The sequence below is a fragment of the Protobothrops mucrosquamatus genome, unplaced genomic scaffold (genome assembly GCF_001527695.2).
Source record: "Protobothrops mucrosquamatus isolate PMUCROS unplaced genomic scaffold, P.Mucros_1.0 scaffold666, whole genome shotgun sequence".
Lineage (NCBI taxonomy): Eukaryota > Metazoa > Chordata > Lepidosauria > Squamata > Viperidae > Protobothrops > Protobothrops mucrosquamatus.
In genome coordinates this window covers 178266-195737 of record NW_015386954.1, presented here as the reverse complement: position 1 = coordinate 195737, position 17472 = coordinate 178266, and the positions used below count along the sequence as shown (strand labels likewise).

Sequence of the window (17472 nt, the reverse complement as noted above, 5' to 3'; positions counted from 1 at the left end):
CCCTGTTGCTAGTTAGCCAACCAGCAACGGGCATGAAACTGTATGCAGATGGAGAAGGGCAATCACCCTTAATGGGCGATCAATGGTGAAGGGCAATCACCCTTAATGGGCGATCAATGGTGAAAGGCAATCACCCTTAATGGGTGATCAGGATATGCATAGGGGATTAAGGGGGGGGGAATACAAAGAACACAACATAGGTAGTTGTCAGCAGGACACACGGAACTCAGGAAAAAAAGTTGCAGTTTGTGGGCATGATGCTGTGAGTCATATGAGTTCTGTTCTGTTTTGTTTTAGTAGGATTTTGTTATTACTAACTCTCTTTTGTGATTGTTATTACTGATTGAGTCAAAAATTCCAGGAATCAGTAAATTCTCTGCTGATAACAAGATTCCTCAGTGTGAACTGGAGAAAAAAGGAAGCATTTTATGTGTCACCGGAATTTGCTTGTGATTTTGCTAACATTTACTGATGGAGAACATCAAAATAACTAGGAAACCAGGAAGCATTTCAGTACCCTTGTTTGCAACTATTCATTCTCTCTGTGCAATAGTCTCAGTGCAAAAAAAAAAAAAGTGGTGGTGGAGGGGAAGAATTGATGGCTTTTCTTGCTGGTATTTTCCAAGGTCACAAGTTCTCAAGGCTTTTTAAATAAAAACTTTTAGGACTGAGAATCTGGGCTGGTTAACATTTAAAAACAGATGCTACCAATCTGATCTTGTCTCTAAAAGTAATTTAAGCATTCAAATACCCCATATAAAGGTTAGAATGGTCTGGGTTATTTAACATGTAGTAGAGTTTGTAAATTTCCTTCTAGGCACTGTATCTGATGACCATTATCATATGTTTTGACATTTTGGTTTGTAATGCTAATTTAAGAAGTGCCGGTTGAGGCATGGCAGGGGTCTCAGTTTAATATAGCACACACTAACATGGCATAGGCACTTCCAACCATGATTTAGCCTCAATTTGCCAGTCATCAGCTCAGGAGGAAATGGTGCAAACTATCCTTGTTGAGTTTCTTCTGTAGCACCAAGTTAATGAATTCAGTTTACAGAGATGTAGGAAGAGGGAATGATTTTGAACTTAAATTGGAACAGGCTTTGTGTACAGAAGGGATCCTGGAGTCAAGCACTTGGCCTAAATTAGAGAGGACCATAAGCAGGGCTTTTTTTCTCATAGAACGCCCAGAACGGAGTTCCGGCACCTTTTTTGGATGGAACCTTGTAGGGTAGGCAAGGCGGTTGTATGACATGTGTGAGTTCCGGCACCTTTAAAAAAAAAAAAAAAGCACTGACCATAAGTATCCATATCTATGTAGGGCAAAGAATGAATGAAGAGTTGTCAGCCATTTGGGAAATTTTGCAAAAATATAGATGACTATGATCACTTGTGCTTCCTTCTTTGTAGAGGTACTAATGAGAAAGAACTGGCAATGGGAGAGCAATAGTGAATGACTTGCAGGATTTAAGTTAATGTTTTTGGAAGTTATTGCTTTTATTGAGCTGAGAATCAGATATAACTTCAGCTATATCAGGGCTTTTCAACCTTTTCACTGACTGTAACACTTTTAGGATATGGCAATATTCGAGTTCCACCTAGCAAGGTGTCAAAAACCTGATGACCCCCCCCCAAAAAAACAAACCCAACCAAAAAAAAACTCTATTCAAAGTTGCACTTGCACTGAAATGACTTATGACCATTTTTCACACTTATGACCATTGCAGCATGCCCAGAGTCATGTGATTTATATTTGGATGCTTGGCAACTGATTCATATTTATGATGGTCACACTGTCCCAGGGTCATGTGATCCCCTTTTGCAACCTTTTGACAAGAAAAAACTTGATGACCCCTGTCAAAAACTTGATGAACCCCCTCCCCAAAAGGAAAAAAGTGATAAAGTACAGGTAGTCCTCGACTTACCCCTGCAGCCCCTGCAGCTCTCACGGCAAGTCCTATGCTGTGCTTTGGCTCGTTCCCTCCACCACTACACTTGGCTAGGCTGGGCAGGGCCGTGTACCACCTGCCAGGTGCCAATGTACCACTGGTGGTACCTGTACCACTGGTTGAAAAGCCCTGAGCTATATGATCCATCAAAGGGAAGTATGTTAAGGTTCAAAACAAAAAACAAAACCCAAGAGGAGTAGAAAAAAAAATCAGAGTAATCAATTAGCATCTTGTGAATGCTTCTGCATTAACATGGCCCTACTTATTCTAAGCTGAGAGTAATGGTCTCAGTTTGACCAGTGACTTTGAAGCACATCTAAATGCAGCTGCTTTGCAATGTGAGCTGCCTGAGATTCAGGGCAGGGTTCAGGCCTGATAGATAAGGTGCATTTGACATCGCAAAGGAATGCCAGAAAGCAGCAGAAAGCAAAGTTCGTCCATTCAAAGGTCAGCAAGGCCAATCTTTCACATCTCCTTTCAGGAAAAGTTGAAGGTAGTTGAATCTGTTATAGGGAAGGCAGCTTTAAGAAATAAGTGCCTTCCACATCCTGTCGTTTGCATAGACTATATTAAATGTCTCTGCTGCATAATTAATATCCTTCTTGCTAAAACAAGGCAGATCACAGAAGTTAGAAGGAGATTCGCCCACAAGCATTTCATTGGAAATAAAATAGGCAAAACCAAAAGCTGTGACTAAATGATAAAAATGTTCAGATTAGTCATGTCATCCTGTAAGTTATTCCATTTTATTCCTCTCTTCCCAGGTTTTCAATTTCCCTCACATTGACGGAAGTGATTTTTTTCACTTCTTACTTAGCTGTGGGGTGTTTCAATATATTTTCTCCCTTATTAAGGGTTCCCATCCCAATGCTATGTTCTGTATAAACCTCCTTATGCCTACGTCAAGATCCATACATACTATAGAATATTGGATATGGATGTTTATATAGTCCTTCTTTGCTGGAGGCATTAATCTGAACCATTTTAACTTTTAAAGACACATTTCAGATCCATAGCTCTTTTATGACTCGTGGACTTCAACTCCCAGAATTCCTGAGCGAGCCATGCTGGCTCAGGAATTCTGGGAATTGAAGTCCACGAGTCATAAAAGAGCCAAGGTTGCCTACCCCTGGTCTAGGATAATATAGGTTTCCCAATTGCAACCGCACAGTAATCATTGTAGCCAAATGAGCTATCAGAAACTGCAGTGAACCTAGTTGTTTCTAATTTGCAGCTAATATAAAACTTTAAAAGAGAATTCAGTTACATATTCCTAATTTATATTTACATAATCATTATATTTACTTGATTGATGGACCATATTTTGGAATTTCTGCATGAATAAGAAACGGAGTAATTTCACTGAATCCTTTTTAAAAAAAATGTCTTGTTCAATATTTAAATGGTAGCTCAAGTTGCAGATATAGATGCACTAATGCTATTTTTTTTAATTGTTCACAAAAGTGAATCTTTGAAAGTCTTCACTGTTGGGCATATTATAGTCTACCTATAATGCTATTTTTCATGTTTTCAGGATTATAGTTCAATTCTTAGACAGTATTGAATAACAAATTGGATATTATATTTCTCTTCAATAGATAAAAACAGTGATAAGAGGTGCTGTCCTTCACTTGACCATACCGTAATCATGGCAAAAATCACTTCTATGAGAGAGAGGTGGAGGGGGGGAGAGAGAGAGAAACTAGAGGATTTTGGGCTAGTATTAATATGACAATGCATTTTTAAGGAACCGATTGTATGTTTAGCAGTATTCAAAACTGCTAGCAGTATTTGGAATGTAGAACATTTGTATGATCTAAGACATTTTGCTTTTATTTTATGTAGGTTGATGCTAGCAAGTCCACTAGAAATCTTTTTAAAATTAATTGTGGACTTCAAGAAAATGTCAGCCTCAAATTGTCATACGGTGAATATACCTTTTATTCTGGACAGCTGAATTAAAGAAACAAAATCACCTTGGTAATAGAAATTTAAATCCCCCAAAACCTAAGAATCTGGGCACATGTAGTATATATTTTGTTTGTGATGGATTATTTGCTGTGAATTTATTGTAAATAATAATCCCAACTTTCTCTTCGTCTGCATAATCATCCAGAATAAATAATTGGAGAGCTGACATTCCTCATCCCTAAATTACATTCATGCTTCTGCAGTTGGTCAACATTTCTATCCATTGCTATGAATAACTGAGTGTGGTGACACATGCTAGAATTTTGTTAATAAAAGCAAATAATGGAAGAAACGACAATATTGCTTGTAAATCTAGCCAGACCCAAGATATTTAGGTCTTTGTTGTGGGCAGTTTGGAGGTTGTTAAAATAAACTTTGACACAAATTCCTGCATAAGCCTAGTATGAAAATCATAGCATTTGACACGAAAGCAATACCACAAAGGCACTATGTATCATCTCTTTGCACCAGCTAAGTTGCAAGCACCCAGGGCTGTAGAATTTTTTTTATTTTGAAATTGTTTCCTTGCACCATGTCAGATCATATAGAGAACTGAGATGACAGACATCTGTCTTCTAATGATGTAAATTAATGTTTGGTGGCATATAGCTAAAGGAAATAATTGATTTTAAAAGGCAGCACACTTATTTTAAAATAGTAATAGTAATATGGGGTGGGTGGAGATTCAAGCATAAAAGCCATTAAAACAATATTTGTGTCTCTAGTATTTAGTTGCTAGAATTCTGACTCAACTGTTTCAAAGGGATATTGGAATAATAACAGGGAATCAATCATAAATCAAATCAATTGAAACTTTTTCATAACTTAATATTCTGCATCTTGCACAGGCCTTTCAGTCACTGCACAGAATTGTCATATCCTCCATAAATCTTTTTTTCAAAGCTACAAATGCCTAGATGCTTCAGTTCCTTGTTTTAAGATTTAGCTTCCACTCCACTTGCCATCTCTTCAAGTTTTCCAGGTTTCCTGGAGTTGTCTTGAAATATGATGCCCAAAATTGATTATCATAACAATAACAATAATAGAGTTGGAAGGGACCTTTGATGTCTTCTAGTCCAACCTGTTCAGGCAGGAAACCCTATACCATTTCAGATAAATGGTTGTCCAGTTTCTTCTTAAACACTTCCAGTGTTGGAGCATTCACCGCTTCTGGAGGCAGGTTGTTCCACTGATTAATTGTTCTAACTGTCAGGAAGTTTCTCCTTAGTTCTAGGTGGCTTCTCTCCTTGATTAGTTTCCATCCATTGCTTCTTGTCCTGCCTTTAGGTGCTTTGGAGAATAGCTTGACTCCCTCTTCTTTGTGGCAACCCCTGAGATATTGGAATACTGCTATCATGTCCCCCCTCGTCCTTCTCTTCATTAAACCAGACATATCCAATTCCAGCAACCGCTCTTTATATATTTTAGCCTCCAGTCCCATGATCATCTTTGTTTCTCTTCTCTGTACTCTTTCTAGAGTCTCAATATCCCTTTTCATTGTGGTGACCAAAACTGGATGTTCAAGGTAGTATTTGTTCAAAGTAAAACATGGTGGAGCCATGACTTCCCATAATTTAAAAATGATATTTGAAAATGAAAATATCATTTTCCTTTTTCGTAATCCCATCACATCTCTTTAACCAATTTCATATCATTTTGAACTTTGTATGTACTGCACTTTTATCTAAAAGGTTATCCCACCTATTGTCACCTTTGATAAGCATACCCTTTATCCCTTTATCTACAACATTAAATTAAAATGGTGAAGAAAATTTGAACTTTGGACTAAAAGTATGAGACTTGATATTTTAATAAGTTTAAAATTAGTTTAATAAGGAAGGTATGAACTGTTTTGAGTAGGGTTTTCAACTCAGTTAAGTTCTCTATGTTCAATCTAAGTAGTTCACAAATCATAATGTCATTGTTTAGTTTGCCAAATGTTTTGGTGAAATTAAGACATATTATATCTGCATCATTCCCCCATTCTATTAAGGAAATTATCTAAGAAGAACAGATAGTCTTTTTTTTAACAAACCCATACTATACCAATTAGTAGTCAATGCACTAAATGTTTATGGAGATTCTTAGTCATTCAGGTCATGGTTGTCCCAAAGGTGCTTTTTCAAGAGGCAACTGGACTTTCTTGTTTTTCTTTGAAGCAAAACGTCTTCAAAGAAAAACAAGAAAATCCAGTTGCCTCTTGAAAAAACACCCTTGGGACAATCAATGCAGTACTTTCAAGATACACATTGATTGCAAACCACTTCTGAAACTGCAGCGACTTGTCCAGGCAGTTGCCAGGAGTTGACACTTACTCAAACCTTACCATAAACAAAATGGGTGTCGGAAATGAAAGCCAAAATTCTCCAACCTCTAAGAATAGCAATAGCCCACAAGTCTACAACCATACTCACCCAGGAATTATCCAGAACCAAAGATAAGATATAGAAGGATGAAAAATAAAATGTAATTTACAAAATCAACTGTAATAATTGCAACCAATTCTATGTGGGACAAACATCACGTCAATTGAAAATCAAGAACTATGAACACTCGCTAGCAGTCAAACACCACGATCCCAAATCCCTAATCTCTACCCACAGTGACACCGAATAGCACAAATTCAATTGGAGAAATACAAGAATCATCGCCCATGCTACCATCCGCCACACTTGCGAGTTTATCGAAGCCTGGCACTCCATAAGCAATGCCATCAACAGATACATGAACCTACAACCAGCCTACGAACCCCTCAGAATTCAGATCAATTGCACAGGCAACCATATACAGCATCGACCCTCAACCCAACACACACAAGCTCCCCCCCAACCAGGAGTTCACTTCCCAATGACTCTTACCTGATATGACTTCTTCATCACAGGACCCTCACTTGGTACCCACACCTGACCCATCATAAGACCTTCACTTGACACAACCCACACCTGATCCATCACAAGACCCTGACCTGATGTGGCCCTCACGTGTCGTGACCTCACCATCACAAGACCTACTGACCACACAAAGCCCTTATAAGCAGAAGAAACCCCCCCCATAATGACATCCCCTAAATTCCGCTGAAGATGTTACCTAGCCTGGTAACGAAACATTCAAGAAACCCACCCACAAGCTTGGAGTACAAACCTCCACCCTCAACTTACTCGGATACACACCCAGTGCCCAGATCAGCAACTTCCTTCAGTATGGTAGGATAAAATCTACCTGGTTTAGAGAATTGAACTCATTCAAGGTCAGCAGACATTTCCAGGCTATTTTTCTGTCATGCTTAAGTTTGTGTCCGACTCCTTCAACCAGCACTTCACAATTGCCCAATGGAACGCATATCCTCTTTTCAGGGAAGACTGAGAGGACTTCACAGTCTTCACAGTCTTTTTCATCCGTTCAAAATCAACTTTGGATTTGCCTGATCTCAGCTGTAGCTGGGAGCTGAACTAATTTATTGCCAGCTCAGCTACTACATAGCTAAAATTGCAGCAGCTGGTATACTTCCCCCCTTCCTTTATTTTGAATGTATCAGAAGAAGATTGTTTTTGTTATTTTTCTGTATTCTTAGCCTAAACTCACTGGACTTTCAGCTTTCCTGATAACTGTCTGTACAGTTGCTGTCTGTACTCTTCCTTACCAATTTGTTCTTCTTTCCAGCTCCTATGTTGTCATAATTCTGCTTTTAGCATCTCCTTTTTGAAGAACTTCTGTATCATTCCTATTAGGCTTCCTCTTATAGTTATTATTACTGAGTTTATTAAAAATCACTTTCTTGAATTATAAGGTGTGCATTTGTTGATGCTCATAATGTATCTGTCAACGCTGCTAACATCAGATGTTTTGGCTTTGACAATAGATGGAGATGTAGCCATTTTCTACTTTTTGCTTTTAGAGTTAGAGGATGCTGGGTGGGGAGGGATGTGCATGAGAGTTCAGCTAGACATAATAATACTGAACCTAGCGTGAGAATCAAGGTTGTTGAAATAAGATGATAAGAATTGGCTGGCTGGAGAGCTGGAGGGAAAGCCCACGCTTTAAACTAATTGGGGAATGTGATTTGTGACTGTTAATTGAAGGAGGGAATTGTGCTTTGATACTATGTGCTCAAGGGGGGGGGATTCAATTTTTGGCTTCGATTATGTTAGTGCCGATGTTATGCTTCTCGAATAAAGATTCTTTAAGGTAAACAATGCCTCAAAGTTCTCTGAAGAGTTTCATCTGTCAGAACCATGACAGTATCTTCTTGTGGCATTTATTTTCTAGCCAGCTGTTGTACTGGGAGGAGAGGCAGGAAGGGGGAGTTGACATATATTTATATGTGATGGCGATTCCTGCCTGTTTCACTCCAAGAGTTTGAGAAGGGAAGTACTGTTCAGTAAAGGAGGGGAATCCTTAGGTACAATCACCACCTTATGAGAATCTATGTGTAACAAAAGTCCTGTGGCAGTATTATTTAAAAGGCAGTTCTAGGAAAAGGATTTTGAGCAGAAGAGTGGTGTGTACATTTTTGTCTAAGAGAAAGAGCCCTCATTTTTCAAATTCCATTCCTCCAGTTGCATACAGGTAATCCTCGGGTTATGACCACAACTGAGCCCAAAATTTCTGTTGCTAAGTGAGACAGTGGTTAGGTGAGTTTTGTCCCATTTTACGAACTTTCTTGCTAGGTGCTAAGTGAATCACTGCAGTTCTTAAACTAGTTAACATGGTTGTTAAGTGAACCTGGCTTCCCCATTGACTTTGCTTGTCCGAAGGTCACAAAAGGGGATCACATGATCCCGAGACATTCTAACTGTCATAAATAAGAGTCAGTTGCCAAGCGTCTGAATTTTGATCATGTGACCATGGGGACGCTGCAACAGTCGTGTAAAAAACAGCCATAAGTCACCCTTTTCTGTGTTGTTGTAACTTTGAATAGTCACTAAGCAAATGGCTGTAAGTTATGGACTACCTGTACTTGAGCCTGTTTTGTTGACACAGTAAACTAAATGTCTCAGTTCAGTGATGCACCTTGTAAATACTTTACAACTGCAACCTGCAGTTAGGTAAGGGTTTAATTTACCTTTCCACTCCCAAATGCCTGAGAATGAAAAAGAAAGAGGCTAAAATAAGAGGAAATAACAAGATGGCATTGGGCCTTAACAAGAGAACTAACTGTGTTCAGATGGTCTTCATAATAGGCTCTGCTGATCACTTCATTAGACAAAGCCATAATCCCAGTCTACTATAATGATGTTTTCCTGCTCACTTTATCCCTTTGAAATTAGTTTTCTTGCAAAGCTGTGTTGCTTATCTTGAGGCAAGAAAAAAGTGTCAAGATCACGAACCATAAAAGAAAGTATTTAAGGAAAACTTTGATGGTTCACGAACCTTGGATCTGACTTTCTTGTCTTAGTTGTTCCATTTTTACAAGTCGTGTTGAATTTTTTTGATGCATCTTTCCCTTAATACTTTCTTTTCTGTAAAGAATATACTTTTCTAATACAAAGAACAGTAACAATACTGTTTCTATATTACAAATGATACAAGAAAGTTCCCAATGTAATATTCAGTAAATCCAGCACTATGGATTAACAGGGTTAAGTTTCATGTTACTAGAGTACTTACTCATTATTCTTTCACATCCAGCCTTGACAAAAAATGGGTTTTCTAGATGGAAATGTTTCTGCTTTGCAAATACTGTATTATGCCAAACAGTGGATATACAAGGGGCAAAGCCAGATAATGAGGTTAAAATGCTGTCTTTCAGTTCGTGATCCAATATATCAGTTGCTGCCCTGGTTGCCAAGTCCACCTTGCCATAATAATGAGGCTAGCAAGTCAAGCTGTAATTACTGATTCAATATAGAGCAGGAATGTAATTGCTATATTCCGTTATATTTCACCTCCCATCAAACACTGCCTGCCAGAAGGAAAACAAAGTGAATTTGGGGAAAGCTAGGTGAGTATTTGGGTGCTTGGAACAATAAGTATAGCCATCTGTTGCCTGTCTAATATTTGGCAGACATGGAACTTCTCTGCACCTGTGATGTGTCTGTTGGGCTGTTTTCTGAATGTGGGTCTAGAAAAAGCATTAAACCCATGTCCCAAACAGTCCATCTGATAGGTCGCGAGCATAGAAAAAGAGTGAAGTGTCAGGGAGCTCCATCCTTCATGTCATCTATCCAGGGATAACAGAACTAGATCACATGGCTGGCACAACCTAGCTCTCTTTCTTGGTTGAAACAGATCTGTGCAGCACGGAATAGTCTCACTTTGAAAAGTGACAAGGAGAAATAGGGGTAAAAACATCTGTGGGAACTTGCTGGGAGATGGGATAGTTCCATCTTTTGCACTTGATACCTTCTGGGTGGGATAGCATTTCTGGTCAAACACTAATATAGACTTCATTTCAAATGGGATAAAAACACGGGTTAAACCTTGAACCTGGAGGATGATTAGCAAAAAGTGGCCTAAAATCAAAAGCAAGTGGAGAATTTTAAATTCAGTTTTGATGAATCCAAAGAGAGCGAGGAAATAGGCTGGCTGTCACATGTTTTGAGTAGTGAGGGAATAATTTTCTAAATAGTAAAATAATCCTAAGAAACAAGTGGAGACCAGGGAAGAAGATGACAGTAGTCAAGAAGGGAAAGAAGCAACAGTTTTAATTATAGGGTCTGTATGGAATGGTGGGTTCTTTCAATATTTAATATAAAAATAGATTACATTTTAAGGACTACAAATCTTAGGTTTCAGTTGGCCTCGACTTGAGGTTTCATTTTTTGATGTCAGTTTGATAAATAGTGAGGGTTCCTGGCATTTTAGTTTTCAGGGTTTTTTTTAATGCACAATGGCCATAGATATCATGGCATTTGCTCTTTGTCATACAAACAAAGCCATTCCTTTCTCTTGCATGTTTGATTTTGTATATTTGAACAGATGTAGCTTGCTTCTGTATTCCTGATTAGACTAAATATCATGTGATACCTTTTGGCTTATTCATAATAATAGGTGTATTTGTTAAGGAATGCTTGGTGAGAGTGATGATGATGATGATGATGTGTGTACGTATAAACACACATAAAATACAAATCCACTTAAAAGTGAAGGAACCTGAGAAACACTAGGAAAAACATACTTTTTCTCTTATAAATTCATCTCACTATAGTACAAACAGACAGAGGAATCTGGAGTCTTTTATTCCTTTTATTGTTGATGACCTGCTCAGTGAGAGCCAAGTTCATGCTGGTAAAATTCAAAACTGAATGCTTGTGTCAACTTCTGTCTCAAAACCACATGAATAAAGAGCAAAATACCATGCTTTTATTGCCAGGATGTATTTGCTGCTATAGCCATAACTTCACTTAACAAAGCATCCAATAAGCTGGCCTTTGCAAAAGGCATTTTCCTTTCTATAGCAAGGCCCCTGAGCTTTAGAGAAAGAGGGGTCATAGGAGTGAATTACTTTGCTGACCCCCTGGGATTTGTTCTGGTCCTTATCTGGCCGAACTGTAAACTAAATCTTCCTTAGATTTTGTGCAGGGATAAGAAAAAGAAATTGATGGTGTCTCTTTAGATCAAGATGCAATCCCTCTACTTTCATTCATTCACTGCAGTCACAGAGGCACAAGTCTGAAGGGAAAAAAGAGTCTTGACTGTACTGTCTCCATTTTAATTGGGAAATAGCAAATACAAGGATAACCAAAGGTGCTGCTATGTCCGTGTGTTTTTAACCTGTGGCTAGAATGATGGTAGATAATAGTTTCTATGTTAACTTTTCCTGATCAGAATTAGCTGAATGAATTCAAAGAAGCAGTAGCCACCCTAAGCTAGCTGCCCTAGCAAACCATGCAATTGGTATCCCAATCACCACAAAAGTTGTAGTTTTTTTATTTGTTTTTTTTTTCTTAAAATTTGGTGCTCTACTTCACTTGTTGCCCTATGCACCTCACCTAGTTTGCTGATATGGATAGATCACCCTAACAAAAAAACCCACCTTATTTATGGTGTTCACATCTGCTTGGAAAAGAGAATTTCAATGACTTTCTGAACAAATGACATGCTGAACAAAAATCTGACCTGTTCTGCAACCTTCACATCTGCAGGAAATATATCCTTTGTTGGATATGACCGTTCCATTTCATAACTACATGCAACTAAACTTTGAAAAAAAAAGCTTTGCTGGTTTGAGCCAAAGGCCCATCGTGAACTAAGTCAGGGGTCTTCCAACTTGGCCCTTTTATGACTTGTGGACTTCAACTCTAAATTGGGGATTGGCAGTCTTTTCAAGCATCAGCGTACAATTCCGTGTCATGATGCAGGTGTGCAGATAGCATTCACATCTTCACACATGAGATAGAAAACTGCATCCACTTTTATGTGAAGCCCTCAGAATTTCACAAAACAGATCAACAGTTTGTGAGATTTTTAGATTTTTAGAATTCCCAAACTAAAGAAAACTTGAAATTTTCTTTGGAAGTTATAAACTTTTGACTCTTAGCAATCTAGGTTCTGTGTTTCTATGTCTGGGATAGAAGGGAACCAAGCAACAATGTATTGTCATTCATCACTAGCTAATTAAAATAGTGTTTACTGTAGATCATCTATTTCCTACTCCTTGTGATAATTGAATTTTCAAATTAAAAAATAATTAAGAGATCATGAGTTTCACATGATAAAGTTGTTTTACTTCTCTGAAATCTTTAGCAGGTGAGGTAGGACTTTCATAAATGCTCTGCTAAAATTATTTAACTTTTTGTAGAGTTGGTTTCTGCATCTCTTGGCACTTAAAAGCAGTATAGGTAATTTGAATAATGGATACATGTTATTTAATGCTGAAATTATCATGGGAGTGTGCAGAGCAGGATAGTGATTCAGTTGTTGGGTTTGAGTTCAAATCTCTATTCCTCAACTATGGAATTGAGTGGGCATTCATCTGATTCAATCTAATGTAATTTGCAGGATTGTTGTGAGGATAAAATAGAGATAGGAGTGGAATAAAACACAATATTAATGTTCCATATGCTAACTTTCTTCTAAGGACCTTAATTTGTATTCATACTCTTATGAGATAGGATCAGTTGAGAAAAATGACTGATCTGTCACTCACTGTATTCTGTGGTCAAGTAAGTCCTTGGATTTGGGCTTCCAGTCCAGCATTCTCACTGCTACAACATGACTCTAAGTTTCATAAAAATAATACTACAACTGATAAAATGTTGGTGGGCTATCTGTGAAAGACTGTGATAGCAAGAGAGCGCAATTAAATCATTTTCTACAAAAAAAACCCTAAGTGCATTAATGTTCAAGCTTTCATTCTCTTCCTCTTGATGTATATGTACTTATGGTATCCATGACAATGGGGATGGGGGTGTGTGAGCACATTTTCTATCCCTTGTCCTTTCTTTGAGGCTGTTTGGGCTGTCCGATCTAAAGTGACCATCCACGGTTGACAGTGGACTTGAATTTAGGTCTCCCTAGTCCTAAATAAAATGCTTGAACCGATGGTATCCCCAGGGATGGCAAGGGGTATAATGGCGCCAGAACATCGGGTGCTGTAATGCTGTAAGTCCCAATCCTTTCCCAATGATAAGAACCAGAAGGTGCTGCTGCCTTAACCACTCTGCCACACTGCAATCCAAGCTTGATTTGTTTATGTATTCTTAGTTTGCGCTATTTGCAACTTTGTTTAAGGTAAGATACGTAATCAGTGTTTGAGCAGTTCATTGCAGATACGTATAATGGGTGGAATAAAAAGACCTTACACGTTCCTCAAAGTATATTTGTTCTTTTTCCCCAGTCCCATTGCTGAACCTCCGAAGAAGCCCTCTTACCAAAGTATAGAAAGGTCAGTGTGATTAAATAGCAGGGGAAATTAGCTGTTATTATGGCATTGGATGCAGCCGCGGGTTTTGTATACTGCTGAGACTAACCTGAACTGAAGTGCCTTATAAATTTATCAATACATAATATTGTTAGATAAATATATAATATAAACATAGTGACCAACTAAAGAGATTGAGAGATTTTTATGATTATAGGTTTCCTGATGCCAAGAAGCCTATTGTCCTTCTAGTTCGGTATACAGTATTTTGATGGGCTGCAGTGGTTTTTTGCTCCATCTACCTCTTGAGACCACTGGCACTAGGAAAAAACATGCACATTTTATCTATTTTTTTGAACAAGCCAGTAGGTTTTGAATTGGCTTTAAAAAAGTCAAAAAAAGTAGAACAAGCATCACATTAGACAGGGCAGGCAATCAGACAATCTCCAGATTATTTTAGATCTTGACTCTTATCAGTACCTGCAGCATGCAGTGGAAAAGGATTTGGAAGGTATAGCCCAAAATATCTAGATGCATCAGCTTGCCTCTTCCTATGCTACACAGAAGAGAAGAGAAAAGGACCTAAATTGCACTCTATAATGTAAAAGGACTCTAAAGGTCCTTTAATTCTACAGTGTAGGGGTGGGTGGGTGGAGTATTTTTATAGCAGCCTCCCCTTTTGTCTTTGTTGGTATTTACTATCTTTTAATTAATGACAATTGAGAAGATATTACGGCATTCCTTTTTTTTAAAAAAAAATCCACTTTACTTGGCTTACAAAGGACTTCTTGAAAGCTTTCTGCCTTCAAACCATGGTTTTATCAGATTGATTTAGAGATATTTCCATGCTTTTTGGAAGAAATGAATTTAGGGTCAGTATAGAGCTAAATGGTTTATCTTTGTTGAAAAAGTAAATCAGGAGTCAAATTTTCTTAGGTTTTTTTTTTGAGCAACTTTCCATATATATTTTTCTTATCTATCTTTTCCTTGTTTGTCCTTTCTGACTTTTCTGGTGAGTCATTTCAGTTCAATTCTGATGAAACTGAAAATTAGGTACAGAGAATCTGAAGATCATAATACAGATGACAAAATCCAATCAATGTATTTAATACTGAATGTATATGTGGTGTTTCAGTAAACAGGACTGCCATAGTTGGCAAATTGTTGTTGAGGTTGTTTAGGGGACAGGATAAAGGGTGAATCTTTTCAACGTACTAACTAGAGGGATCGAACAGCAATCATTCAAGTGGCTAAAAAGAAGATAAGATGCATCACATTCCCAGAGGTGTGTTTCTTTGAATCCATAACCAGTGACCAAATTGTAGCAAGCTGAATCAAATACTGCCTTTCCTGAGAAATCTCCTTGTACAGAGTCAATATAGCATGCATTGTAGAGCAGATGCTAAGTAAAAACAGTCATTTAAATTCACATCCTGTCTGAGAATTTCTTCCCCCAAAATTGACCCATCTTTTTTGAAACCAATAGGCTGGATGTACTTTCAAAGAAAAGAAAAAAGTATTTTATTTTATTTTATTTTAATGTCTATGTATATGTTTTTAAATGTATATGCTGCCCAATTCTTTATAAGAAGAATCATAAAAATTATCCAGATTCGATTCAAGGTGTTGATCATCACTTTTAAAAACCTCTGTGGCAGAGGGGGAGAACGATGACATTTTTATGACTTGTGGACTTCAACTCCCAGAATTCCTGAGACAGCCATGTTCCTTCCTACCTCACGAATTCTGGGAGTTGAAGTCCACAAGTCATAAAGTTCCCCACCCTGCTCTATGGCATGAGTCCAGGATATCTGAGGAACCATCTTTCCCCAAGGGCAGTGGTCCTCCCCACTCATTTTGACAGAAGGGGCCCACTGCAGACCCCATCTGGCAAGGAACTTCAACTGGCGGGGTCTAAGAGAAGAGCCTTTTCTGCCACTTCTTATATTGTTGCCTCAAATAGAGAGATGGATGGCATATAAGTTTAATAAATAATGAATAATAAAAATATCCATACAACTAAAACTAAACTGAACAGTGAATGGTGAATAGTGTTAATGGCAATGAGAATATCCTTTGCTTAGGATACTGAATCAAAACATTCCAATTTGAAACATCAAATGTTTATGTTACATATGATGCACTACTTGAAAAGTTTCCAGGATTGTGGCCACAAGAAGCTATGGGAAGTTCAGAACAAGTCCATTTGCCTCCCTCAGAATTTTTCATAGAAATAAGTGATGCAGTAATCTTCAAAAATATTTTAATGCTCAAGTAATATAGTGCAGGGGTACCTGAAAGCTTGATCATTCCTGATCTAAAAATTGCTTTAGAAAGTGTAATAATCTGGAATATACTGTACCCATAATTAGATTCTCAGAAATCAATTCTACTAAATTAATGGAATTTTTTCCAAGCTAAACATATAGAACTTGCCACTTAAACCCTGCTGAGTGCCCTTTGAATATAGTGTCACTTGCACTTTCTAGCAAAACTGAGGTTATGCATTCATAATAAATTATGCAAATTAAATTTGTATCTACCTGCTTTTCATAATGCATTTTGCTGCTGAGACTTGTCTTCAGGTTTTTGCTACAGGGTGGCAGGTTGAGAACAAAAAAAGCAAGCATAAGAGGAGGGCAGGCATCTATTGAAAGAGGCTATCAAATAGGACAACTTTGGCTTTTCATAAGCTTTAAAGGGCATTATTATCACTTGTTAACTGACATTTAATCCAGCCAGCTTCTATTTTAAAAATATTTAACCGGTCATTGCTTATCTATTTTTATATTTTTTTTCTGTTTTTAAAACAAAATTTCCGTTTATTTTTTTGTTGTTTTAAAAATATTGTGAAATTGTAGATTGTATTTATGTCTTAGTTGTCATTTTACAATATCCATAGATTTAGGGAATTTCAGAGTTTCCTTCACTTCCTTCTTTTCTCCCTTCCCTTCCTCTTTAATACTCGGATATAATACATATTATTTTAATGTGGTTTCTTTCCCCCCTTGATGTTGTAAAATCTTTGCACGTCAGTGGATTGATCCCTGGAATGATTAGGAGAAAAAACTCTGGTACCTAATACAAAGCTCCACTAAGCTCCATACAGAGTATGGTCTTTAAGTGGATGCTGGTGTCCATATGAGAAAGATGAAACTGGAGCACAACTTATTAAACTTGTGATTATTTGTGACTTTGCTAACCAATCTACAATACAAACCTCTCTTTCATTTTTCTCCATATTCAGTATTTATACTACCAGTATTAAGGAATGTGAAGAAGAGCAAGAGCTTGTTGTTGAAGAGAAGATAGAAGTAGAAGAGAAGATAAAACGTGCTGGCCGTGGGAAGAAGAAAGCAAAGAAATAGTATAATGAGATTGGAAGGTGTTACTGTTATTTATTTCTTTTGTTTGTTTAGCACATACATTCATGCTGTTCTGAATTTAATGCAGCTACAGATGTACAATACAGATATAGCCAAGTGGATCATATACATTATACAGCAAGGCAGATCCCAGAAGTATCTGCCTTATTATTATCAACCTTCCCATAAAGGAGCTTCTTTCTTTCCATAAAACACCATATCTTTCTGAAACATCTGGAGATCAGTTCCCAGCAAATTATGCAGATCCTAGCAAGAATCTCCTTACCTTGTTCTGCAGAAATAAAACATCTCAAGACTTTGGAAAGAAAACAAAAGTTGTGGTCAGACAGTTGTGCAGGAAGCCTAGCAGGTTTGGTGAGTTGGT

General features: G+C 37.7%; 1 protein-coding gene across 1 annotated transcript in view; it reads left to right on the top strand.

Annotated features, from left to right (window-relative positions):
- The window catches only part of CUNH3orf20 (chromosome unknown C3orf20 homolog), a 67123-nt gene extending 50033 nt beyond the window's left edge, over positions 1 to 17090 (top strand). The window contains exon 14 of the mRNA XM_029284508.1: positions 16970 to 17090. Within this exon, the coding sequence (XP_029140341.1) occupies positions 16970 to 17090 (121 nt within the window). The remainder of the gene's footprint in view (positions 1 to 16969) is intronic.
- Positions 17091 to 17472: the final 382 nt, after the last annotated feature.